The sequence below is a fragment of the Varanus komodoensis genome, unplaced genomic scaffold, assembly GCF_004798865.1.
Source record: "Varanus komodoensis strain SLA01 unplaced genomic scaffold, ASM479886v1 scaffold1, whole genome shotgun sequence".
Lineage (NCBI taxonomy): Eukaryota > Metazoa > Chordata > Lepidosauria > Squamata > Varanidae > Varanus > Varanus komodoensis.
The window spans coordinates 94,076,996-94,102,489 of NW_025335268.1; the positions used below are offsets into that span (position 1 = coordinate 94,076,996).

The 25,494-nt window shown below is 47.9% G+C and overlaps 2 protein-coding genes across 4 annotated transcripts in view; one reads left to right on the plus strand and one right to left on the minus strand.

Annotated features, from left to right (window-relative positions):
* The window catches only part of LOC123026508 (dynamin binding protein), a 44,536-nt gene extending 34,212 nt beyond the window's left edge, over positions 1 to 10,324 (plus strand). For both annotated transcript variants that reach the window (XM_044436242.1, XM_044436232.1), the window contains exons 5-17: positions 151 to 341; positions 1,481 to 1,580; positions 2,681 to 2,828; positions 3,217 to 3,234; positions 3,709 to 3,908; positions 4,468 to 4,598; positions 4,714 to 4,818; positions 5,042 to 5,170; positions 5,683 to 6,015; positions 6,860 to 7,042; positions 7,202 to 7,400; positions 8,080 to 8,516; positions 9,096 to 10,324. In XM_044436242.1, the coding sequence (XP_044292177.1) occupies positions 151 to 341; positions 1,481 to 1,580; positions 2,681 to 2,828; positions 3,217 to 3,234; positions 3,709 to 3,908; positions 4,468 to 4,598; positions 4,714 to 4,818; positions 5,042 to 5,170; positions 5,683 to 6,015; positions 6,860 to 7,042; positions 7,202 to 7,400; positions 8,080 to 8,516; positions 9,096 to 9,281 (2,360 nt within the window). In that variant the 3' untranslated portion in view covers positions 9,282 to 10,324. The remainder of the gene's footprint in view (positions 1 to 150; positions 342 to 1,480; positions 1,581 to 2,680; positions 2,829 to 3,216; positions 3,235 to 3,708; positions 3,909 to 4,467; positions 4,599 to 4,713; positions 4,819 to 5,041; positions 5,171 to 5,682; positions 6,016 to 6,859; positions 7,043 to 7,201; positions 7,401 to 8,079; positions 8,517 to 9,095) is intronic.
* A 695-nt stretch (positions 10,325 to 11,019) lies between these two features.
* ABCC2 (ATP binding cassette subfamily C member 2) overlaps positions 11,020 to 25,494 on the minus strand; it is a 43,164-nt gene continuing 28,689 nt past the window's right edge. For both annotated transcript variants that reach the window (XM_044436212.1, XM_044436220.1), the window contains 10 exons: positions 24,311 to 24,465; positions 21,289 to 21,444; positions 19,096 to 19,295; positions 18,538 to 18,664; positions 17,067 to 17,168; positions 16,804 to 16,947; positions 16,105 to 16,263; positions 15,403 to 15,569; positions 14,997 to 15,191; positions 11,020 to 11,631 (listed from right to left, as the gene is read on the minus strand). In XM_044436212.1, the coding sequence (XP_044292147.1) occupies positions 11,502 to 11,631; positions 14,997 to 15,191; positions 15,403 to 15,569; positions 16,105 to 16,263; positions 16,804 to 16,947; positions 17,067 to 17,168; positions 18,538 to 18,664; positions 19,096 to 19,295; positions 21,289 to 21,444; positions 24,311 to 24,465 (1,535 nt within the window). In that variant the 3' untranslated portion in view covers positions 11,020 to 11,501. The remainder of the gene's footprint in view (positions 11,632 to 14,996; positions 15,192 to 15,402; positions 15,570 to 16,104; positions 16,264 to 16,803; positions 16,948 to 17,066; positions 17,169 to 18,537; positions 18,665 to 19,095; positions 19,296 to 21,288; positions 21,445 to 24,310; positions 24,466 to 25,494) is intronic.

Consider the following 25,494-nt stretch of genomic DNA (forward strand, 5'->3'; position numbering starts at 1 on the left):
TAAAAGGCTCTTTCATCTGCTAGAAGGGCAGGAGTGGTCATCAGTAGGCTGAATTTGAAAGCCCTAGATGTCCAGTCACCTACCACTGCTTTATAAGGAGCTGCTGGCTGGCTCTACCACCAAGTTCTCATCCCTCTGCCTCTCTTTCAGAAATGACCCTGCTCTCCTCCCAGCCAGCCTCCCTGGACTCTGCCACGGCAGCCGCCACTCCCAACCCAGAGCAAAGGATGTTGGAGAAGAGGGCAAAGGTCGTTGATGAGCTGCTGCAGACAGAGCGGGATTATATCCGGGACCTCGAGATGTGTGTGCAGAAGGTCCTCGTGCCATTGCAGGAAGCACAGGTGGGCATGGGAAATAGTTGGGGCAGAGGCTCCACTGTTCTGTGGCAGTCAAGGATGGAACATAATGTGGTGATTGGCTGTGGCTAGAGTTGGGTAGGAAGCCAGGCGTCCTGCAGGGGCAGGATCTAGATTTGGTCATGCTTAGAGTCACTGACATCAGTGGGACAAGTCAGTCAAGACTAACTTAAGCTCTGATTGAGTTTAGTGGATCAACTAAACTTTGGCCTGGCTGCAGATGTTTTGAACTACAGCTCCCATAATCATTGAGCATTGGCCATATTGGCTGAGGCTTACAAGAGCTGTAGTCTGAAACCATCTGCAGGGCACTAGATCCCTGGACAAGTGTTGGGCATGATGTTAACCAGGGCTGATTGCTGTTGGCGTGCGCCATCAAGTCATTGCCTTCCACGGCCCTCTGAATCAATGCCCTGCACAGTGTTCCGTCCTCGGCAGCCCTGCTCGGCTCTTGTAAACACAGGGCTGTGGCTTTCGTCTCATATTTCGTCTACCTCTTCTTCTCCTCCCTTCAACTTTCCTTAGCATGATTGTCTTTTTCAGCGAGTCTTGCTTTCTCATAATGGGCCCAAAGTACAACAGCCTCATTTTTCTCATTTTTGGTGCCAGGGTACCTGGGTTCAGATCTCTGCTCGGTTGGAAATCTTACTTGGTGTCCTGTAGCCACTTGCTATTTCTCAGTCTAACCTACTTTGCAGGGTTGTTGAGGTGAAAGGGGACGGAGGTATATATGCTATCCTAACATCCTTGGAGGAATGGTGTGACAAAACAACATACCAGTGTAAAAATTGAGATGTTGAGGAATGCAGTTCCTTGGATGGTGGGACAGGTACCTCAGGTAATGCTTGGGGACTGAAAGGGCAGTTGTCAGGGATCCTTTTGTGTCCAAGCTAGCCATGATGACATTCTGGATATATGTATTGGGATGTCATAACAAGCGAGTCCAGGAGAATGTGCCAGTGTTCTCCCGTGCTCTTTTGTCTCTGTGGAGAAAGGGAAAGTCAGAAGATGCTGACTCATTCATGTTCGAAGAGTGTGTCACAAGGAGCAACCTGTCCATTGGTTACCATTCATCACGCAGAATTGCTTCCTCCTCTAAGTCTTTCTTGCTTCCGCTTTCATAGGTGCCTCATGTAGACTGTGAAGGGTTGTTTGGAAACATCCATGGGGTAATTTCCTTCTCAAAGAAGTTGCTGAACACACTGGAAGCTGCCAATGCTGTTGGTATGTGCTTCATCCAAAGCTGTACTTTTGGGATATGGCTATAATTGAAGTATATTATATATTATTGTTATAATATATGAATTAAAATGGAGGTAGTATTGGCCTCCTGGGTGGTGGGGGCACTGTATTATTTCCTTTTTTATTCATTAGTTGGGCTTTTGTGTGTAATATTATTAATATTATATTTGTATTTATGTTTTCTTTCTGTATTTAAAAAAATAAATAAAAGGGGGTTTAAAAAAACAACAAAGCTGCACTTCTGAAGTTAACTAAGCCCAGGAACAAGGAGACTAAAGGGAAGAAAGCTAGTAACCCTTGGCATAGACCAGGCTTTCCTAATCAGAATCCCTCTGGATGTTTTGTACTACAGCTCCCACCATCCTTTTGGTGTAGTTCACTAAAGATGATGAGAGCAGTAACTGGAGGATGCCAGATTATGGAAGGCTGCTATAGACAAAGGTGCTATTTCACATGGTCTAATCCATCCATTCTCCACCTGGCCTGACTTGTGTCCCTTCTTTCCTTCTGTAGGGTGGGGCACACAACTTGTGGCCTGCAGAGCAGTGGGGACTGCACCCACTTTTCGCCACAGGCCAACGGATCAACTGGACTGTGATGTGTGGAATGCTGTTCCAATACTGCTCTTAGTGGGCTGGGAGGAAGAGATTGTGGGTGCAGGAAGGGGAATGAATGTATGTGTGTATGAATGAACACATATGCGTGACTAACACCCTTAGGACCAAAAGGATGGTGCACATGTGCTCCAATGTTTGGACTTAATTCTCAAAAGCTCCTGCCAGCATGGCTGATAGCCAGTCGGAGCTGGGAGTTGAAGTCCAAAGCATCTGGAGAACTACTTTCTCCCAAGCCCTGTTGGAGGTATAACAGTGACCAGCTCTCCTTTTGTGACATTTGGAATATAAACTTTGCAGGTGATTCAGTTATGTAAGATGGTAATTCCATGACAAGAAAGGTTGTGTGCCACTCCAGAGACCTTCCTAGGAAGGAAGCAGGGAAAGAATAAATGCATTTGGTTTTTCGGCCTCTTTAAAGGTGACACAGCTGGGGCAGATGTCTAATCCTTTGCTATCTCTTCTAAGGACCAACTTTCCTGGGGCTTCGGGCTGAGCTGGAGTCTGTGTACAAAGTGTACTGCCACAACCATGATGAGGCCATTGCACTCTTGGAAGCCTATGAGAAGGATGAGAGGGTGCAGAAGCATCTGCTGGAGTCTCTGGAAATCCTTCGGTGAGGGGGCAGCCTGGGCTCTTTCTCGCCTGTTCATCCCATTGCTGGGCACTGACAGGGTGGGCTGATTTGCCTCCTGTTCCTTTGTAAGGCTTCCCATCACTTAGGATGGGAAAACTACTGGTTTGCTCCACCCCACTGGAACAGGATTTTAGAGTCCACTGCATGTGTACCTGTTTTCTCTAGCACGATCCATCAGAGGTACTGAATGTTTATTGAATGAAGAGTCCCACCTACAATGGCTGCTAAGAAGTTTCTCAAACCAGTGGCTTGAATGCAGCTGAGGTTCCTGCCTAGTAGCCACAAAAGGGTGGAAATGGTGGCAGCCATTCTAATCAGCTGCTTTTTCTTCTTTCTCTTCTCTCCCCACCTGCGTTGTGCCTGCCAGGAATCTGTACAGTGAATGGTAAGTCACCTTTTATACCATCAGCCTGTTCCCTTGGCTGTTCATGTGTTTGAGGAGGGCAGATGGGAGTGGGGGGGGGGGTGCTTCTGGAAGGAGCGGGAACTGAGAGCTGCAGAGGTCAACTGTCTACTGGGTGCTTTGGAGAAGCAGGCATGTGTGCTCATGTTCACCTGTCCAGGTTGTGGAAGGAATGGAATGAGGCATGAACTGGGGACTCGGGTAGCTGTTGCAAGGCTGTAGCTGGCCATCAAAGAGGTGGCAGTGTTGGGTTTGCCTAGAGAATGTAGCTGAGCTTGGGGTGGATTCTGGTGTTGCGTTTAATAGTCTTCAGGTGGTTTGGGTTCAGACAAATGTTGGCTTTACAGGGGTAAGTTGATTCCCTGGGATGCACTACTTAGGGGGTGATTGCCAGCCTGGCAGTGGAGCATGGGGAGATGCAATCCCTTGCACGCTCTTTTCCACTCCCTTTATCAGGGGCTGCACCAACTACATTGACCTGGGCTCCTTCCTGATCAAGCCTGTGCAGCGTGTGATGCGCTACCCGCTGCTGCTGATGGAGCTCCTGAGCGCCACGCCTGAGTCGCACCCTGACCAAGCACCGTTGGCAGCCGCTGTCCTGGCCGTCAAGGAGATCAATGGCAACATCAACGAGTACAAACGGCGAAAGGACCTGGGTAAGCTGAGGGGCAGGGGAGACGCAGAGCCCTTCCCCAGGGAAAGCGCGGATAGGAGCACAAGCACCGCCTTCAGGCAGTTCAGCAAACCATGTGGGGAAGAGGGAAAGCCACCAAGGCTTCCTTCCTGGAGGGGAAGAGTAGCTCTTCTGGAGGTTGGGTGGACATCAGGTTGGGTGTGTCTGGTGACAAAGATGCTAGAGCAGCTTCCCGCAACCTTGTGCCATCCAGATGTGTTGGACTACAACTCTTATCCTAGTGGGAGTTGCAGACCAACACATTAGTAAGGCACCAAGCTGTGGTTGCAGAGAACTGTGGAGCACCTTCTAGTGGCTGCTGAGAGGGAGAGCAAAAAGTCTGCATGCTCCCCCCGTGTCCTTTGTCAGCAGGGTTAGGGTTAGGGTTAGCAGGAGCGTTCATCCAGGTGCAGCGGTGGAGGTGGAGTGAACTAGCAGAAGTGTGTGCCTGGGCTAAGTAGGAAATGAGCCAGGGTAGCCTGTTTTCTGGGAGATTGGCTGATCTCTTGCATGGCTACTGACTTACTCTCCTCTCCATTCAGTGCTAAAGTACCGGAAGACGGATGACGACAGCCTCATTGAGAAGATCTCCAAGCTCAACTTCCACTCCATTATCAAGAAATCCAACCGGGTCAGTAGCCACCTCAAGCACCTCACAGGCTTTGCACCCCAGGTAAGTCAAGGGCTAGCTTTGCCTGAAGATCTGTAACAAGGGTGTATGGGCTTGGTGCGTTGGGATGCTCTGTGGTGCCTCTTAACTGGTTCCCCTCTGTCCCCTTTTCTTGCAGCTCAAAGATGAAGCTTTTGAGGAGACAGAGAAGAATTTCCGGATGCAAGAACGGCTGATTAAATCTTTTATCCGGGATCTCTCCCTTTTCCTTCAGCATGTCCGGGTGAATAAGCATGTGTGGGTGTGTTTGCAGGGAGGTGGGAGGTGTCACCTTGTGGTGGGGTGATGGGCTTTTAGCTGCCAAGAGAAGGTTTGCCTCAGGCGGGACCATGCGCCATTTTCCGCCCTTTGGTGTGGCTTTCTCTTTTGCTGCTTCTGGGATCTCCTTGTACTGGACTTGCAGGGAGTTTTCTGAAGAGCTAATGCCTGTGCATCTTGGCCCTCAGGAGTCCGCTTGCGTAAAAGTGATGGCAGCACTGAGCATGTGGGACCTGTGCATGGAGAAGGGCAGTGCTGAGCTGGAGCAGTTCCAGAAGGTTCATCGCCTCATCAGTGACCAGCTTTTCTCTGATTTTGTAAGTGAGGCTTTTGCTCCTTTCCCTTTGGAGCCTGTGCCAGGCACTCGCCCCCTGTGGCAGGTTCAGTCTGCTGCAGAAACAGATGCAAAAGGACTTTGGCTGGAAGAGAAATGGAAGCACCTTCCCCAACCCGATGCCCTGGAGATGGCTTTGACTACACCTCCCATCATCCCCGGCCTTTGGCTGTGGTGACTGTGACTGATGACACTTGTAGTCCAAAAAACCCTACAGGATGCCAGACTGAGGAATTTTGAACTAGAACATGCTTAACTATAGGAAAAGGGGAAAGTTGAAAATGGGGAGGAGAAGTTTGAGGTGTTTACATTGTTGGTAGGTAGAAGAAATCTTGTGTTCAACAAGCTGAGACCAAAAAAGATGGCAAGACAGTCGCTGTTCCTGTTGCCACTACGCTTACAGATTGCCTAATAACTAGAGTTTTCTGGGGCGTTTGTGTCAATCAAAAACAGAACGTTCACACGCTGACACGATTGTGGTCCTGTGCCTTGCAGAAAGAGCGCACCGAGCGCCTGGTAATCGCCCCTCTGAATCAACTGCTGAGCATGTTTGCTGGGCCTCACAAGCTGGTGCAGAAACGTTTTGACAAGCTCCTGGACTTCCACACGTGCACGGAGCGCGCTGAGAGACTGAAGGACAAGCGGACGTTGGAGGAGTTGCAGTCCGCGCGCAACAATTACGAGGCCTTGAACACGCAGTTGCTGGATGAGCTGCCCAAGTTCCAGAGCTGCGCCAAGGAGCTCTTCACGGGCTGCCTGCGTGGCTACGCTGAGGCCCACTGTGACTTCGTGCGCCTGGCATTGCAGGAGCTGCAGCCTCTGCTCTCAGTACGTGTCCAGGGCTGGGGCGAGGCGGATCATCCTGCCCGATGGGCGTTTTGTGGGAGAAAGAGGGCAGAAGGAAAGAGCATGTTGAGCTGCCTGATTCCTCATCCCACCTTCTTCAGCTTTATACCATATTATCATGGAGGGCACCTTTGGTCCCATGACTAGAGCGCTGTGTGTGACAATTCTGCTTTGTTAGGTTTTTGCAATCCTGTGAGTTTATCTTTAGTTTGGGAATATTGCTGGACAAAAGTCTGCATAGTAAGGTATGGTTGAGCACAGGAATTGCTTTATATCAAACTAGACCATTGGTCCCTCTGGGTCAATATTATCTGCACCGCCTTTGTCCAGCTTGGTGCCTTCCAGACAGGTTGGACTGTGACTCTCATAATGTTTAGCTATTATGGCCAGTGGAATTATGAGAGGAACAGGCCAGATTGTGGAAGATTTGTCAGCAGTGACTGACAATGGTTCTCCTCCATGGTTTCAGGTGGGACACTGAAACCAGGAGAGGTATGTAAGTAATTTAATTAAAATCTGCTCTTCTGCATATCGGACAGTACAAAAACCAACAAACTTTCCCAAGTCGACTTGGAGATGCCTGTGATTGGACCTGGGACCTTTTGTACACAAAGTATGAACTCTGCCCCTGAGCTACAGGGACTCCCAAACAGAAGTCTCCTTGGGGTGACATGCCATTTTCTGTGAAGCTGAGCCCTAGAGCCATCCCTGGGTTTCCCCTGCCTGGGGCTGGGCTTCATGCCGGTGTGTCCCTGAGCTGGGCTGATGAAAGGCTGTCTCCACACTGCTTCTGTTCTCATGGCTCTGTGGCTTCCTTCTGTCCTAGCTGCTGCGGGTGGTTGGCAGAGAGGGGAATCTTGTGGCCGTCTTCCAGGAAGAGCACAGCCGGGTCCTTCAGCAGCTGCAGGTCTTCACCTTCTTCCCTGAGAACGTTCCTGCCGCCAAGAGGCCCTTTGAGAGGAAAAGCCTGGAGCGCCAGTCTGCACGGAGGCAGCCGCTTCTGGGCATGGTGAGCACTGCAGGGGGAGTGGCAGAGGGTTCCCGCCCCAGGCATGGGCTGCTGTGGGTGGGGCATGAGGAGCGTGGGCTTATGGCCTTCTCAGGAGCTGAGGCTGCAGGTGCAGCTCACTGCCTCCCCCTTCCATGGGTGCTGTTGCTTGCCTTGCAGCCCAGTTACATGCTGCAGTCCGATGAGCTGCGTGCAGCCCTGCTGGCGCGGTACCCCCCTGACAAGCTGTTCCAGGCCGAGCGCAACTTCAACGCAGCCCAGGAGCTGGACGTGTCACTGCTGGAGGGTGACCTGGTGGGTGTCCTCAAGAAGAAGGATCCCATGGGCAGTCAGAACCGCTGGCTCATTGACAATGGGGGTGAGTGGAAATATTTGCCTCCCAGCAAGCCGGAACTAATTATGGTTTTGGTTGCTCCATCTCAAAAAGGACAAGGTAGAGATATAAAGGGCAACCAAAATGAACTCAGGGCTTCAGTGAGGAAGGGTTGCAATGTGGAGACTTTTTAGCTTAGGGAAAAATGCAGATAAAAGGAGGCATGGTAAGAGGTGGTCAGAATTTTGCATGGTATATAGAAAGTAGATTGGGAGACATTTTTCTCTCCCTCTCATGGTACTAAAACCCTGGGGTCATCACATGAGAGTCAGGACCGATAAAAGGAAGTACTTCTACACTCAGCACCTTATATAACTTTTTAATTTGTAACAAGTTGATGTCATGATGGTCACCAACTAAGGTTGTTGGTGGCTACTTGCCCCGAAGGCCCTGATGCTTTCTTCAGTGCTGCAGGCAGTGTGCCTGTGTGTACCAGTTGCTGGGGAGCATGGGTGTGAGGGTGCTGTTGCACACATGACCCACTTGTAGGCTTTCCACAGAGAGCTGGTTGGACGGTGCATGAGAAGGCTGGACTGGGTGTGCCCTTGGCCAGATCGAGCACAGCTCTGCTTACATTCTTGCAAGCCTCTTGCATGGAATGGCTTCCCATCTACATGGTGCTTGTGATTGGTAACCCTTTCCCTCTGCTCTGCTGTTCCCACAGTGACCAAGGGCTTTGTGTACAGCTCCTTCCTGAAGCCTTACAACCCACGGTGCAGCCACTCAGATGCCTCTGTGGGCAGCCATTCCTCCAGCGAGTCTGAGCACAGTGGCCCTTCCTCGTCCCGGGGCAGCAGTACACCAAGCAGCATGTTGGGCAATGCTTGTGTGAGCAGCCCCCAGAAATCTGCACCGGACTCTGGCTCCCAAGGGGATTTGGCTGGTTCTCCTCAGGCCCTCTCAGAGGTGGATGCCATCTGCCAGCCTCAGACAGGCACTACTGCAGAGTCTCTGCAGCCGCCTCGACTGGTCCCAGCATCCCGGCGATACAGTAACCCTGATCCACGCAACGGACATCTTGCCAAGCCCAGGGCAAAGGCAATGCCATCGCTGGAGGATGGCAACCCAAGGCTGAAGAGCAGCGAGTGCAAGAGTAACCAGGTGCGTAGAGAACAGGCAGGTCTGAATGGCTGTTAGTGGCTCTTTTTAAGCCTGCTTGGAGACTGAGTACCTTGGGAAATAAGGATGAGTTCTCTTCCATCTAAGTCAGTACAGCTAATGCTTGGAAATTTATATATTTGCATTTGTTTAACATAGTTTTAGCCTACATTTCCTCTTGCAAATGGATTCCCTGCACAGTTAATCAAGAAATATGGTTTGGCTGCGTTTGATGAGGCTCTGGTTGGGGCAGGATTAAGGTGGCAGCTAGCAGTGCAGTTAGGTTAATGTTAGGCACATGACACAGTGCTATGCAGCTTTGACTGAAAAGGTATTACAGCTCCCAGCATTTCCCAGACAGCCCCTTTTCATTCTAACCTTCCATTGGATTGTGCCCTTAATAGCATTATAGGGGATCACACCCCTTAAAAAGGAATGTGCATTACTTCACCTCAAGATGTAGCAAATTAGCCCTCTTGATTTGGGGGGGGGGGCAGGAGGGCTCTTGCTTATTTTGCAGTCTGGGCTTCTGCCCCAAAGTCCTACCCTAATTGACCTCCTTCCCACTCCTTTTTCCTCCAGGTCTATTATGCTGTTTACACTTTCAAGGGCCGGAACGCCAATGAACTGAGCGTAACAGCCAATCAAAGGCTAAAGATTCTGCAGTTTGAAGACATCACTGGCAATCAAGAGTGGTGGCTGGCAGAGGCACACGGGAGGCGGGGCTATGTGCCATCCAGCTACATTCGGAAGACGGAGTATACGTGAAGCGCGTGTCTGGAGAGGGCAGAAACCGGTGCCTTAATCACCCTCAAAACTAGACGGAAGAGGAGGGAGGTCCTGCTCCATTCCCCCGATGGATTTTGATTTGGATACCTTTGGCGGGGAGCTGGATCAGGTTTCTGTCAAGGATGCAATGCTCCCATGGAATTCTCTGTGTTATCAGATGAGGCAGAACCGCAGGGCCTGGCCTGAGAAGCAGCAGTGAGTAGGCTGCTCTGCCTTCCCTTTCAGTAGCTGGGCTGCAGGTTGTCCGCAAAGGAGACAAGCATTAGCTGCAGGGGAGTACCTGGAAGAGGGTAGCCAGGCGCAGTGGTGAGAGGGGCCGTTAAGAGCACAGAAAGAGCCCTGCGGGACAGTCCAAGCAGGCCAGCCTTCCCCAGCTTGATGTCCTCCAGAGGTGCTGGGAGTACAATTCCCATTACTGGGTATAATTCCAGTCCGTTCTGGAGGGTGCCAAATTGTGGAAGGCTGGACTCCATGGACCAGTATTGTCTCCCACCATGGCCAGCCTGATGCTTTCAGGAAGCCCACCATGAAGGCAACAGCTCATTCCTGCGGCTTGCACCCCAAGCAACTGGTATTCAGAGGCCCCTACTGCGGCGGAACCTAGAGCTTCAGTTTAGCTGTCATGGCAAGTAGCTACTGCTAGAACTTCCCTGCAGGCAGAGGCATGGTTGTGGGCCTCTTGTTTGGAGCTGGGACTAACAGAAGGTCAGGTTGCAAATCAGCATCCCCTACGAGGGTATTAGGGTATAAAAAAGAAAGTGTTGAAGGGTCTGTCTCAGTGTTACATTGCCTTGACTCTTGCAGGGCAGTAAGGGCTCCCTTGGGAGGAGTCCATTGCCCACCTTGGATGCTGCGATGTCCTTGTGGGAGGAGGGTAAAGGTGAGGCTGCCTTCCTCCCCCGGGTACCAGTCAGAATTTGGAGGGTAGGGATGGACTAAATTCCTGCACTGGAGAGAATGTAATTGCTGCATTTTGCCTCCTGTGCTGCTGTTTTATAAATAAAAAATCTTTCTTGAAATGATATGCATTGATCCATTCGGAGCCTTCTTTTTGTAGCCCCCACTTTTGCATTACACCTTCTGATGGCACAAGAACATGTTTCCTAAGCTTGAGTACGTCACCACCAAGGCTGACGAGAAAACTAAAATGTCTACTGGCCTAATCATGAATGGTAATGGAGCTGACAAGCTTGATGTAGACAGAAGCAGCTCCTAGTCTTCCTATTGGGCCAGGTGTAATGATTGGCACAGTCAGTGAGTCTCATTTTGTATAAGAGAGCTGGGAAATCCTCCATTGCAGCCTTCTAAACCCTGGGGCCCTCCAGATCCGTTTAGAGTGATGGACAGCTGTAGTCTAACCAAGCTAAAGGGCCCCAGATTGAAGACAGCTGCTCAACAGTGAAAGAGAAAAATCTCTGCCTTCACACCCAGTACTTCCCTCTCTTGAAAAATGTTGAATGCCTATTATTCAGCAGCCATGAAGGAAGAGCATGGAGCCCAGCTTATTTGAGACCAGGTTCCCAAGGAATTGTTAAAATATAAATTGCACTTTTTGGTACAATAAGGTGTGAAATTCTAGTGTGGCACCTAAACGTCATCTCCCTGCTCCACCTCCTCCAGATTATTTAATTACATTTCTATATTGATCATTTGCTGAGGTTGTCTGGCCAGTTCATAAAATAAACTTAAAACCATAAAATAGAACAACATAGTAAAACACATTATAAAATACATATATTTCAACAAAACAGAAGGAGAGGAACTCGGGACATGATATATGCAGACAGCCTGCTGTTTCTGCCTAGTATTTCCAAAATAGCAACTGAAAGTGTTGTGGGCAGGGGAACAAACAGAACAGTAAAGATGAAAAATAACATCTGGTTTTAGCTGCCTTCATGCCATGAAGAGGTATATAGACATTTCAAAAAAACCTAAAATGGTTTGGGAATTTCTGATCTGGTCCTCAAGAGGTTTTTCTGATCGTCTCTAGATTAGAGACGTTGGCATTAATGACATATCCCTTCAGTCAAACAAGGGTTAACTGATAGGACCAGGAAAGCAACCGTTCCAGGATATGGTCCTGGCAGAGTGGCTCTGCCTGTTCAGGCAAGAGTTTTGTCACACGGAAACACAGGCAGGCCTAGAGCAGCCGCTCTCTGATACATGTACTTGGTCTTGCTGCTGAGCTCTCCAGCTACCCTAAAGTGCAGTGTTTTGATTTCCCGAGATGCCAGCATCCCTTGCCATTTCTGCAAAGAGTCCTTGCTGTTGGAGCAGAATCTCAGGGCTGTCAAACTCCACAATTTTCCCTGCTTGGAGCACCAATACCCTGGAGAGAAAATGTAGAAAAAAACAGTTTAAGCATTAGCAGGAGGTGGCCGGGGGGGGGGGGGGGGTGGAATTTTAAATGCTAAAAAAAGATTTATTTTCTAAGTCCAATGCATTTCCAAAATCCTTCCTTGGGGCACTAGATAACATATCTGCAGAATGGAATAATCAGAAAATCTCTTCCTGAACAGGATTAAAACAAAATTGTTCTGATTATTTTCATTAAAGACTAACATCTAAACCTGTAATTACATATTGCCAAAAAAAGTTATTTTGTTAAGAACTAACAATATTGAACACATAAACAAAATGAACATTTTAAAAGGCTAAAATGTCTTAGTCCTTAAAAATTACAGTTCAAAAATGCCTTTAAAACTGCATAGATGAGGTATGCAAATTTATTTTTAAGAGACACATAATATGTTTTTAAAAACCCATCACAAATCACATTCAAACAAATATTTCAAATCAAATATAATTAACATTATTAGAAGACAATATCATTTTGTACATCAGTATTTGGTGCCCCAGAAAAGGATTTCTGACAGGTGTTAGGCTTACAATGTCTTAGTGTTCCTCTTTCCCTCCCCGTTTGTTCTGCCATCCTGTTTTTGTTGCTCGTTTCTTAATCATAACCGCCCACCTACATCTGCACACGCCTACCATAATCTGTATAACCTCCAGGTTGGTAGCTGCACAAGAGAAAACTTGTTACCAGCACATTTCTGCAGCTGCGGCCCGTCGTGCATGTTTGTGTGATCTCTGAGACAGCGATAAAAAAGGAGTGGGACCTGCCGCACTGCACTGCAGCATAGCTCCATCTGCTAAAAGGCGAACTCCTGTTCAAAGCTCCAGTGAGCCTTATCATGCTATGAGGCCTCTCCAGGACAGGGGTGGGAGCAAAGTTTCGAGAGAGGGAAGGGGAAAAGGCACTGTTTTTCTCCCCGCCAACAACTCCCCTCAGAGCCTTCTGCTTCGCAGTATAGCTGCCAGCCCCATCCTTTATAGTCATTTCCTCATGGAGTGCAGAGGCACATAATTCTGCAGAGCGCAAAAGAGGAGAAGGGGTCTGTGAAGGAAGATGGATGTCTAAGAACACAAGAAGAGTCCTGCTAGATCAGACCAATAACTCATTTGGACCACTGCCTTGTTGCACTAACTGCACTAACAAGGTTAGTGACCAACAAGATTCCAGGTGTCTAAAAGCAGGACCTGAGTGAAGCAGCCCTCTCTTCCCATGCTCCCCAGCAGTTGACACTGAGAGGCATAGCACCTCTGAGACCAGAGGGAAGATCGAGCCACCAGGACTAGCAGCCAGCGAAGCCCTTCTCCTCCAAGAATTTGCACAACCCGCTTTTAAAACCATCCAAAGCAGTGGCCACAACCACATCTTGTGGAGGTGAATTTCATAGTTTGATTAGGCACTGTATGAAGAAGTGCTTCCTTTTATCTGTCCCAAATTTCCGAACAAGCAGCTTCTTGGGGTGACACTGGCTTCTAGAATTAAGAGAACAGGAAAAAACTGTCCATCCACCTTCTCTACAACTTGCTTAATTTTATTCAACCCCATGGCACACATGTCCCAACCTAGGCTGCTTCCGACATACTGTCAGGAGCTTGAGCAGCCGGTTTTCCTCTCTCCCCACTCCCACTCCTTCCTGGTTTTCTTTTCAACTGACATGCATATTCCTATCTCTCAGCTTAAACACTCAACAGACTCAAAAAGTTTGCCTGACCTGATTTCTTTAGACCCTTTTCCTCTCACTTTCTAGGCTCAACTGAAGTTGGAGCCTAGAATTCTCCTCACACAGTTTCTATGGTTGGGGTTTTATTTTATTTTTTTTAATCTAGAAGCTTAGAGACTACTCTGGGAATTCCCTGAGTATGCAGAAATCACTCCCTCAGTTGTGTCTGCCTTCATTTCCAAACTGATAGGCATGTGACCTCCCGCATTCGTCCCTGGAGGGAGTTACATTGATACCTCTTCTGCAGCAAGTGCTCACATGGCAGATTTAAGTTCCATCCCTGGCGTGCACCAGTGCGGCTGTTCTAAACCCATGGAATGAAGCAAAGAGGGAGATGTGGCTAACCTGGCACATGCCCCTGTTACTGAGATGTCTGCCTGCTGAAGAGAGTATTGAAGTGTTCAGAACAGCTGCACTGGAGCATAGGAAGAAGTTTTTCGAGCCTCTTTACTTTAGTGTAAGGGTTAAGATCAACAATTTTGAAGCTGGACCCTGGCCAGGGATGGGAAGGAGCAGATTCCAAGCAGGGGTTTGCAGCAGACTAATTTGGGAAAATTATTATGCGTATCTGGTCATCTGATTGGAAACAGCAGCATGGAGCACTGGTTGCATCCTTTATCAGTGCATCTCCTTAGTTAAAATTTATGAGCGCCCTAGTTGTGATCAGCTGCTAACGTCACAGTCATCTGCATACCACAAACACACACTCTCTCTCTTTTCCTGAAGAATTGCTGCTTAGTGGGATGGCACGGTCTCAGCAATGGTGCCAATGCTGGTAGCCAGATGGTGCTCTGAAGACCCCTTCACCTGTTTTGCTATATTCTAATTCTGAAGGACTGGTTACTGTAGCAGAAGAAAGAGGCCCTATTGTTCCTTCCAGATTTACTTTTGTAGCAGTTTATGGCTCTGCCATGGATGCCAAGTATAGTTAGAAACCTTTTAGGCATCAATTATTGTTTTGTTTCATTTTGTTGTGTTTATGTGTTTGTGGCTAAAAGCTAACCGGATTAGAATGGATTTATTTTCCCAGGCAGAGGAAAGGTTTAACTTATTATACTGTGTTTTCACGTGTGGTCTTGCTAAATGTTTAACATGCCTTGTTTCCTTGTTTTCCAGAGTGTGCTAAGATATATTTCCCTGTGCTGCATGCCAAGGAAGGTCTCCATGTGCCTATCTAGGAGGCCTCTCCTACTTAAAGTTTCATGCCAACAGATTCAAAGTTGGGGCTTTGTGCAGGCCCTTTTTCAACATATGTATGAACATTTTGAGTCAGCCACAAACTCCCTAGATTTAGGTTTCTGAAGCTGCAATCCTATGCATGCTTTCTTGGGAGTAAACCCACTGAACATTTCCGAGTAAATACATATAGGTGTGTGCAATTTTTCTGGTTAAGGAGCATTCAAGTGGCAATTTGAAATGTAATGGGATGGTGATCGGATGCATTTTTTTGCTTCCACGCAGCTGTAGCGCTCTCTCTCCTCCCATTCCCACACAGCAGTCTAGAGGCACCTGTGCTTCTTCCTACTTCATCAAAAGGGCACATGAGGCCCTGGACCCACAGCTCTGCATGATGAGAGAACCGCACCCCACCCCCGCCACAGGCACGCGCGTGCACACTGACCTATTGCTGTCCATGATGGTGTGCAACCGATGGGCAATGGTCAGCACAGTGCAGTTAGAAAACTCCGTTCGGATCGTTTCTTGGATCAGGTGATCAGTTTCCATATCCACAGCTGCTGTTGCCTCATCCAGAATCAGAATCTTGGATTTACGGAGAAGAGCCCGTGCCAGACACATAAGCTGCCGCTGCCCCACACTATGGGAACAAGGACGATTGCTGATGGACGCAGCCACCGGTGGAGTATCCGGGTGGACACCCACACCATGCCTGCTCTCCATCAGCCAAGCCAGCCGTGACTCCGATGGGGAGAGGTGGCCAGGAGCAGCTGGGGAGGGCCTCCCGCAACTCCAACATGCATCTCGTAGGAAAGAAACAGCCCGCGGCACTTTGCACGGTTTCCGTGTACCTCAGGTTCTCTCCTGCCTCGCTCACTGGGTGGGACAGGCCTTCAGGCAGGCTGTGCACAAAAGACTTCATGTGTGCCAGCTCCAGGGCATGCCAGACCTCTTCGTCTGAGTACTGATCAAAGGGGTCCAGGTTCATGCGCAAGCTCCCCGAAAAGAGAACAGGATCCTGCAAGTATGGACACGGGGCAATTAGGCCAGTGCAGCAACTGGCTGAAGAACTGTATCCTGGCTAAAAGAAACTGGGTGAGGGCAGGGGAAGGGTTGCCATTCCCTCAGCTCTTCCTGCTTTCAGCCAGACCCAACGAAGAGACACTTAACATGGAAGAGGTGCTGCCACTCTGGATAGAACAACACAGGCAGGGTTTTCAGCCCTTCCGCCTCTGGAATCCGAACGCAGGCGTGCGAGCTGCCCAGACTCAGTGCGCAATGGGGGTGAGCAGCCATACTTTACTTGGGGATGCCAACCTCTCAGGACGGGCCCTGTGCACCATCCTTTGCCCTCCACGCTCCCTCATTCACGGTGCCGTAGGTGAGAGGACAGCACTTGGTCCATTTCATTGCCTGCCCTGAGGGAAGTAGCAGGACCAGTGCAGTGCGCAAAGCCACCCCCAGCTGCTGCCTTTTCCAGGCTCAGCCCGCTCCCCTCAAGCAACCAAAGGCTGGCCCCGGCACCTTCAGCCCGGATCCACTAGGCTCCTCACCTGTGGGATGATGGTGAGTTTCTGGCGCAGATCATGAAGGCCAAGTGTTGCGACATCGAGCCCATCTATCAGGATCTTCCCTCCAGCTGCCTCCAGGATGCGAAAGAGGCAGTTAGTGAGCGAGGATTTCCCAGCCCCCGTTCGACCCACAATGCCAACCTGTAGAGAGAGCATCCCAACAATCAGATGTCTGGCAGCCCTTCATCCTTTCCCACTGCCCTTGCCCTGTTTCTCTGGTTCATGCATCCAACTAGACAGAATTTTGTAGCCCTTTTCCTGCTCTTGTCATCCAGCTCTGCGACGAACTGGTCAGACTGCAGACAGTAGCCCTAAGAGCAGCTGTGCTGGATCACACCAAAGGCTTCTCTGGTCAAGCATTCTGTGTCTGTACCGGCCAACCAGATGCCTCTAGACAATCCCACAAGAGGGAGTGTGCAGCACCTGTGTTCCCAGCATACTCCCTCTGACGCTGGAGTTACAGAAAGCAACATGAGTAGTAGCCCCAGGTAGCCTTGTCCACTGAAAGCCTTAGAAGGTCGTTCTTGTGGACTGAGCAGCCCAGGGGTTTTCAGATCCATGGGGTGCTGGGCCAGCATCCACCCTTGCCTCTTTTCTTTCCCATATGTGTTGCTCCCCAGGGGCATAACCCCCTCTCAGCAAAGTCCCAAAAGGCTTTGTTACCATCCCACACCATCTTACCTTCTCAGTGCTCTTGATATCACAGTTGATCCCATCAAGAACCAAGCCCAGCTCAGGCCGATACCGGACCTGGTAGTCAATGAATCTAATCTCTCCTCTACTGGGCCAGTTAGAGGGTGGTCTCTGTGCTGTTTCCCATGGTGCCTGCAAGAGGCAGAATGAGTATCAGAAGAATGGTCTTCACACTATTTGATTGGGTCTCTCCAATAGCATGGGTGTCTTACAGCACCCATAATTTGATTGTTCACCAGAACTCCCTGTACCTCATTGGTCACCTCTGTGTATTCATGCACTCTCTCTACAGCCACAATGTTGGTCTCCAGTTCTGAAGTCATCCGCACCAACCAGTTCAGTGTCTGAGTGACCTGCATGGCAGATGTGGAAATATCACTGTAATAACCCTGGTCAGATAGTTTGTCAGTCCTCTCATCTGGGTGGCAGCAGGAATCACTTTGTCATAGAAGCCTGTGACCCTAAGAGAAATACTTCCCGTTTTACAAAGTGCTCCAACTGCTAGCATTTCTTTCCCTGAGTTTCATGAGAACAGATCCCCCTCACGGAAGGCTCTAGGACTGCTAATCATCGCCCTTCTTCTGTAAGCCAGAAGCAGATTTGCACATGACTGTCCACACTTCAGTGGTGTAGCACTTTTTCAGTGCTCACTAGGTTCTGTCCACACAGGACAGAACAGGACAGGAGCATAACATGGCTGCATGGGTAGTGTTGTCCCACTTCCTTTCCCACATTTCACTGATTGACATATAGACCCTGTTTGGTGTGTGCATGAATAGATACTTATAGACTTGATGCAATATGATTGCTGAAGCACCATGCAGGACTTACATAAGTAAGTAATAAACTTATTAGTACATATGGTTATGGACAGATCAAGCTGTTAATCCCACTGATTTCACTTCAGAACTCTTGATTTCTAGTCAATTTCATAACCAGATCTAGTCAGCTACCTAATGTAGTAACTTCTTTAACCTGGCTAGAAAAGTTGCTAGCTTTATTCTCCCTACTTTTTAGTTGTGCTGTTTTCGCACAGCACAATCACACACACATCCAGAACAAAAATTAAGTGGTGCCTGTAGCATTCTAGGATGTCGGTCAGAAGCACTATACTCAGAAATCAGCAGTATGGTTTTCCATTTAATTAACAGGAAGTTTATGTGTGTAGGTCACAGAACCCTCATTCCAGGGTGCAGTTAATTGATGCTGAGAGCAGATACACCAAGGGCATGGAAATGATGTGCATGACATGGGGCAGCTCTAACCCTGGAAATACACAACCAGCCATGGAGAAAGGAGGGGCTTCCCCAGCACATCATCCCCAGGGACAACTCGCCCTGTGCCTCAATCATGCATCCTCCTATCCTGCCTATAATTGCAAGAGATTGTGCTGTATTCTGCTCTTTCATTCCTTAATGGATTTTCTGTAGTAAGACAAATGAGGTGGGCAGGGCAGAGGAAGATGGAAGAAGCAGCAAGAAGACACAAGATTGCAATTGGCTTATGAGATTCTCCAGAGCCCTGCAAAATTGTGTGAGGGATGCATTGTGATTCCAGATCAAAAGCCTCATCTGAAATCACTTCAAGTGGTTTATAAAAGTTAATAATATACATCACAAAAAACACAAATGAGAAACCCTAGAGTCATGTACTTCTTTAACTGGTATGTCAGAACGTGTAGTTTGGCCACCACTCAGGCCAATGATGGCTTCAATTACTCACACTGAGAGCTGAGGAGATGGAGAGTCCCACAATGCCACCTTGTAGGGAGTTTTTGGCAAAGACTGCCAGGAGTGCTGCAAAGAAAACCACCAGGTTCCCCACAAATTCTAGTCGCATGGCCAGCCACCTGTAGAAAGGAGGGAGGCAAGGTTAGGTCTGTGGTCAAGCCTCTCATATTCAGCATCTGTCATTTAGCAAAGAGAAGGAGGAAGATGTTCTGCAGAGCCTGCTTTCATTTCAGAATCTCATGTTGGGAAACGGCATCAGAGAGCACAACACAAGCGGTAGCTCTCCAAATAGTTCTGCAACTACGTTGACGGCTCCTAACTGATGCATCTTGTTGAGCACCACCTCCAACTTCCCAAATACATTTTAGGTGTTGTGTCACCCACTGTCATTTGAGCTGGGGGAAATTTATGTTAAGACAACTTGGCTACATTGTTGGGTTAACAAGAAACTGCTTTCAGCTTTCCAAATGCCGAAGCTAAAACCAACCACCAGTTGATGTGACTTGAGGACTGGTGATACTTTTAATAGAAAGAGACATGACAGCCTCACCTGTTGGAAACAATCCAAGAGTATACACTTTTCTGATTGATATCCACAATCTTCTCATTGTGTTGTAGGAAACGTTCCTGGTGCCCATATGCCCGGATGACAGAAAGACCTGAGACTGTTTCACTGAAGTGGGAATAGATGGGCGACCGGCTGACTGAATCCAAGCGCCGTAGCTGGCGGGAGGTGGCCACATAGAATTGCTAGGAGCAGAGAGTTGCATCAGTAAGATCTACAACCAGGGCAGGGACCTCTTATCCATGCCACTTCTTTTTTTTTTTTTTTTTTGGACACACACACACAGTTTTTCTGCAACAACTACTGTTTTCAGTTGTTAGCTTACACTCTTACAGTGATAGAGCATGACCATAACATTATATAGTCTCAAGGATGTCGAAGCTTGCGCGTAGAAGATTTTTAAGTGATATCCTTTTGCAGTCATTGACAGAATTTATACAACATGATAAGCCAGGAAACAGGGCTGAGTACAGGCTGAGTGATGGATTATTGAATTGTGAGTCACTGTGTTGTGTAATCCCAACTATGCTAACAAACCATAGTTTGTTAATCACAAATAACCCACACTTCACAAGCCAACAACAAATCACAGTTCTCTTCATGAATTGTTTGTAGTTAACAAGCCATGGCTTGTTAACGCAGCTCTGTTTACACAAGAAATAGTCCATCATCCAACAGTAAGGCACTGTCAACAACAATCCTCAGTCAATTTATATTCTGGCTTGTTGTAGTGTAGGAACCCAGTCAATGTTTTTAGACAAAGGCCTACTCCCCCCTTTGCACTACTGTGTGTGTAATCATAAAGTCTTTCAAAACAGAGTTAATAGAGCCAAAGCCATCCATATACGAAAAAAACTGGTTAGCAAACACCACCACTTCACACACTATTATGGCCTGTGGTGTGGAAAGGTAACAAGTAAAGCTTTTGATCTCTAAACTAGAAGTGCCAGTGCAGCCTTCCCCAACCTGCTGCCTTCCATGTGGCTAGAGATGATGGAAGTTGTAGTCCAGTACACCTAGAGGACTCCGGGTTGGAGAAGGCTGTTTTACTAAAACACAATAGGCAAAATGCTTCCAGTGGCAAATCAGTGGAAAAATGATTTGAAAAAGAAGGAATGCCTTAGGAGAGGAAATTGCAAATTTTGATTTTCAGTATAATATGGTTCCATTTTTCTTTCTTTTTATACAGCCAAGCCTCAGATTCTCTTTAAGTCATGTGACCTTTCCGTAATCTGCACAACCAGAAAGTCCCTGCCAAGGAAGGAACTTTCTGGAAGAGCACCACAGGCAAAAAAAGGACAGAGATTCTGGCTGGAATCAACACACAGCCAAGCATGCTGAAGATGACTGATTTGCATCTGCATGGGCTTGCTGCATATTCAGTCAAGAAGCCTGTTTAGAAAATGAAACACAGCTGATTTTACACTGACAGCTTTACATCATTTTAAAAATAATGTAAACCTCTGAGTATTATAATCCCTAAGAAATGAGCAGCAGTTTAAAGCAACTTCTTTGTCATGTAACCAGCAAGTCAAGGCTTCAAACTGCCATGCTAAAAGATTTGTTCCACTCTATATTTTGGCCACGTTGTCATTTTACTTTAGTTGCCAGGGAATCTTACTCCTTCCAGTCACTGACATTTCAGATTGGAAGAATTTTCTGCATGGATACATGAGATATTTTGTATTCTACTGTCCCTGATTTCACTAGTCCTTATGGGACTAGGCTGGCACTGTTAATGGACAGCAGGTTGTACCAGGGTAGAGGTGCGTAACTTGATGGTATAGCACATGCTCTGCATTCAGAAGGTCCCTGGTTTAACCCCTGGCATCTCCAGCTAAGGCTGGAAAAAGCCCTGCCTGAAACACTGAAGAGCTTCTGCCAGTCAGTGTCAGCAATACTGGGTTTATTTTATTTATTATTTATTAAAACATTTCTATGGCACCCCATTCGCCGAAGCCTCGGGGCGGCTCACAACATAAAATTAAAATACAAGAAATAACAATATAAAATAAGTCGCCCTGGCTGGGTTTGACAGACCAAGGATCTGTTTCAGTATAAGGCAGCTTCTGATGCTCTTGCATCCCTAAATCCTGGAGTTGACGGGACAGTTCTGAATGCCTACAACTGGATAATAAGGGTAGCAGCTGTTCTTGTAGCTGCTGAGCCCCAACTCACCAGGACAAAGAAGTAGAGGATTGCCAGAGGCAGCAGGATGATGGCAAAAAATGGTGTGGCCAAGCAGATAATTAGCAGAGTGCTGATAACTCCCAAAAAGCAGTTCAACCAAGAGCGGAAGGACATTGGAATACTCTCATCCACAGTGAACATGTCCTGCAGTGAAGAAGGAAGAGAAGAAAAGCAGAGTTGGTATAAACTAGATGAGGAGCAGCCACTTATGAGTGCTTCAAGTGTTTCAAGACTCAGTCGGACTTGGGGACATTAATTTCATCTTCAGGAGATAGGGATGTCATTTTCTGATCTACCACTTGCATTAGGCTTGAGTAATATTTGCATAGTAATGCCAAAGTACTTCTTAGGTACTTGTGAATTCAACAAGAATGGTCAGTTGGTCCATCCTGAATGTACTCAGGATTCCTCATTGTAATTCTCTCACCTTAACTCACCTGACGGTCAATGTGGGGTGGTGGCTAGATTGCTAGACTGGCACTTGGGAGATCCGGGTTCTAGGCCCCGCACAGGCCATGAAGCTCACTGGGTGACTTTGGGCTGGGCACTGACTCTCAGCCTAACCTACCTCACAGGGTTGTTATGAGGACAGTACAGAAAGGAAGAGGACCATGCAAGCAGCCTTGGGAAATGAAAAAGGTAAAGCAGTGGGATACAAATGCAATTAAAAATAATAACTCTTAGCATCTTGCTTATTATTCACCCTACACCATGATTTTGGTGTTCCTTAAGGTGTAGTTTCTGCATCTAGTTCATACTTCTCAACCCACAAGATGTTATGGCACTGCTACAGCAAGACCTTCACTTGCACCCTTGGGTGCTCAGAGCTGGCCTGTGAAGTGCAGCTCTTTGCTCACGGGCGAGTCGCTGATTCAAAAGGCAGCTGGTGGCAGGAAACGCCCACAGGGGGAGCAGTGCGGTTTTCGCAAGCAATGCCACTGTTCCGAGAGCAGCAGAGGCACTTGCAGGTGGGTGACATGGCAGGGCATGACTGGTGAGATGCAGCAGAAGGGTAGGGATGGGTTGAGAGGTGTGGAGAGGAAGACTGTGGACTGGGAGGGCCAGCTGGGAGGTGGACAGAGGCACGCATGCCTCAGGCCCCAGATCAACACAACACTGCTTTACAGTCGCACAAGCAAAAATCCAGGCTTGCAATCTAAAATGGACAAGGAGGGAGACAACAGAGTCTACAGGAGATGAGAAGATTCTTCCCATCACCTCAGTTCCACGGGACATACGTGCATGAATGGCTGTGCAGAAAACATGCTCAAAATTACATGTCCAGTTAATTGAGGGTCAGCAGGAATCTTTCCTGTCTTCTGATACAAGTCATGGATGGAGATGGGGGACTAGATCAAAGTAAAACAGACTGTGGAGCCTACATATATCTAACAAAAGCATATATCTATTCTTTTCTTACTTTGCTTCATGACCAGTTTCTGTTTGTATCAGGAATGTTAAAACTCTTTCAGCCAAAGGGACAAAATCTACTTCAGAGAAACATTCTAGGAGGTGGGCAGGGCAGAAAGCAAAGGGGAACAGCCAAAGTACCAGCAAATTTTGGTAAAAAGCTCTAACTTTCATTAACTAAGCCTTTGAAGAAGTATTTCAAATGTTTTAAATGGGGGGCGGAAACTGCTCACAAGCCATGCTGTGTTTAAAAGGGTTGAGGCTGGGGAAAGGGCTATGGCCATATAGGGAAACTTGGTAGGCTGGACTGAGCGCTGGATCTGAGGTTCTGCACCCCAGATTTATAGATATTGAGTCCAATTGGTATAATCCAAATGTATACAAGGCAGTTGAAGATGGGGTCGCCGCAAGAAAGTCTAAGAAAGTGTTGTGAGCTAAGCTAGATCAGATCCCACAAGCCTGCCCTGATCACAGACTTTATAAAACCCCAAGCATCAGAGGCCTCCTCTCACAGCATGCTCTCAATAATTGGGTTCACATAACACAAACCCACAGTGATCTGTCATGTCATGTGAATCTGGACTGATTCCCTCTCCTCCATGTGTGGAGTTATTGAACCTACTTGGGGTTGTTGAACCTTGAATGGGTAATCCCGTTGCCCAAACCCAGGCAACTGGCCCTATCATGGGTAGAGAGAATTGGCCAGTGATTTACCTGGCAAAAGCAGCAAAAACCATTTGCCGCTCTTACCAAACTTACCTGGGTATTTGCCTGTATTGGCCACCCCAAGTGCCTAAACATACTGGTAGGGTATCTCCTCCCTTGATTCGGAGCCATTTTGAATCAACACAGCTTTTTTGTACTTGAGCATTTTTTTTCTGAAATCACATGAAGACCCTCCTGTTTGTTCTTTGTTTCTGTTTGCACTATAGTGTCCTAAGGGCAAACTCATTTTTCTATTTGTTCCTGAGGTCCTGTGTGAGCTGCCCACTTGTATTTTGACAGCTGCCAAGAAAAACCAAAGAGAAGTCTGTTGCCCTTGTGAAAGACAGACAGACAGACCAACCGACCGACAGACCACTTAAAAATTGCTTCCCGAGCACCGAGGCCCCTCCAATGTGTTACTTGGGCACTCTGAAGGGATGGTCAGGGACCCTGAAAATATGAAAGTGGGTCATCAAACCAACTCTGTGCTCTTCTGAAAATGAAATTATTAAATTATTAAAAGTCCACAATGAGCTGAAAACAGCTCATGACTGCAGGGGCAGGGAGATAAGCAGGGAAATGAGCCCTGCCATAGGGTTGCCTGGGATGCCTGCAGGATGGCCAAAGGGAAGGAGGGAAAGGAAGGGGGAGACAAGCTATGGTGAGCCAGAACATTGGCTGGGTACACCATGCATCACCCAAGGAGCAAACAACCCGCTGTGGCTTAGCGCCTGGGTGGGTTATCATGATGTCTGATTGTTATTGTCTGAGCCGCCAGTCCAGACTTCCCAGTCAAATCTTGGTGCAGCCAAAAGGGTCTCGGCATGTGTTTACAGTTTGGGAACTATCTGGGGGGTCTCTGGCCTTGAAGAATTCGCAAAGCATTTGCTCAGACCTTGGCAAACCTGTTCACAATGCGGCCTATTGGTGTCGAATCAAAAAAACTCATGGGCACATGCAGGATGTTAGTCAGCAGCTTGTCGTGCAGGAATCGGGAAGCTCGCATAGCTCCATAGGAAGCTATAGCGGTCGCAGTCAGCAGGAAGAGAGCTAGAACAGATAGAAATGCTTGTGAGGGCCTGATGCAGAGGGAGATGCTGGTAACAAGGGCAGCCTTAAGGCTCTTTGGGGCTGGTGTCATGGGTAGGCATGATCAGGCACATGCCAAGGGCCCACACCCCAGTTAGCTCTCTAATAATACCCCCTAGGAGTTGCTCCTCCTTTTCACATGCAACCTGTTTGTTCATCTGTCTCTTCCTCTCATCCAGACAAATGGTGGTGGCAAGAAACATTATCTACTGCCACTATCTACTAGCTCACTGGTTCTCCTCTTGTCCAATAGACAAGCAGAGATGCTAAAGAGTATGGTGGAACAATATGGTGGAGCAACAGCAGCTGGTGACAATGGCAATGAGAAGGCAGACTTACTGGGGGAGGAGGCCCAAGGAAGGTCTCTTGCCCAAGGGTTCTCAAAACCTGGAGCTGGCACTGCAGCTTAGGTTAACTGTGGCCTGGCTTCACCTGCATGCTGGCATGCCCAGATGATCCTGCTCCCATTTGGCTCTGACCTTCCCTGGGTTCCTTCATGCATTTATCTCTGCTTTTGCACTGTGACTCTAGTTGTACCTCTGTGGTATGAAATACCTCAGATAGCTACCCAGATCTGTCCTATAATGGGGTGTTCTTTGGCTGCTGGGGCCCTTCAGAGTTTAGATCCAGGGACCCAGGAACATGCTTTGAGAGTGCAAAATGTAAAAAGTACCCCAGGTTTCAGACATATTAATTAAAAAGTAAATGTGGGCTATTGCTCAGGAGCACTGGACTGGGACCTAGGAAATCTGAGTTCAAGTCTCTACTCAGCCATGAAGCTCTTGGGATGACTTTGGGCCAGCCACTGCCTCTCAGTCTAATCTACCCACAGGGTTGTTGTTGTGAAAATGGAATTGAGGAGAACCTTGCCAGCCACCTTGCAAGAGGAAGAAAACTGTGGTATGCATACAAGATAATAATACTAATGATCTTGCAAAATCTTTTTGAGGGTATAAGTCATCCTATTCCTCTTGATGGAAGTGAGATCTG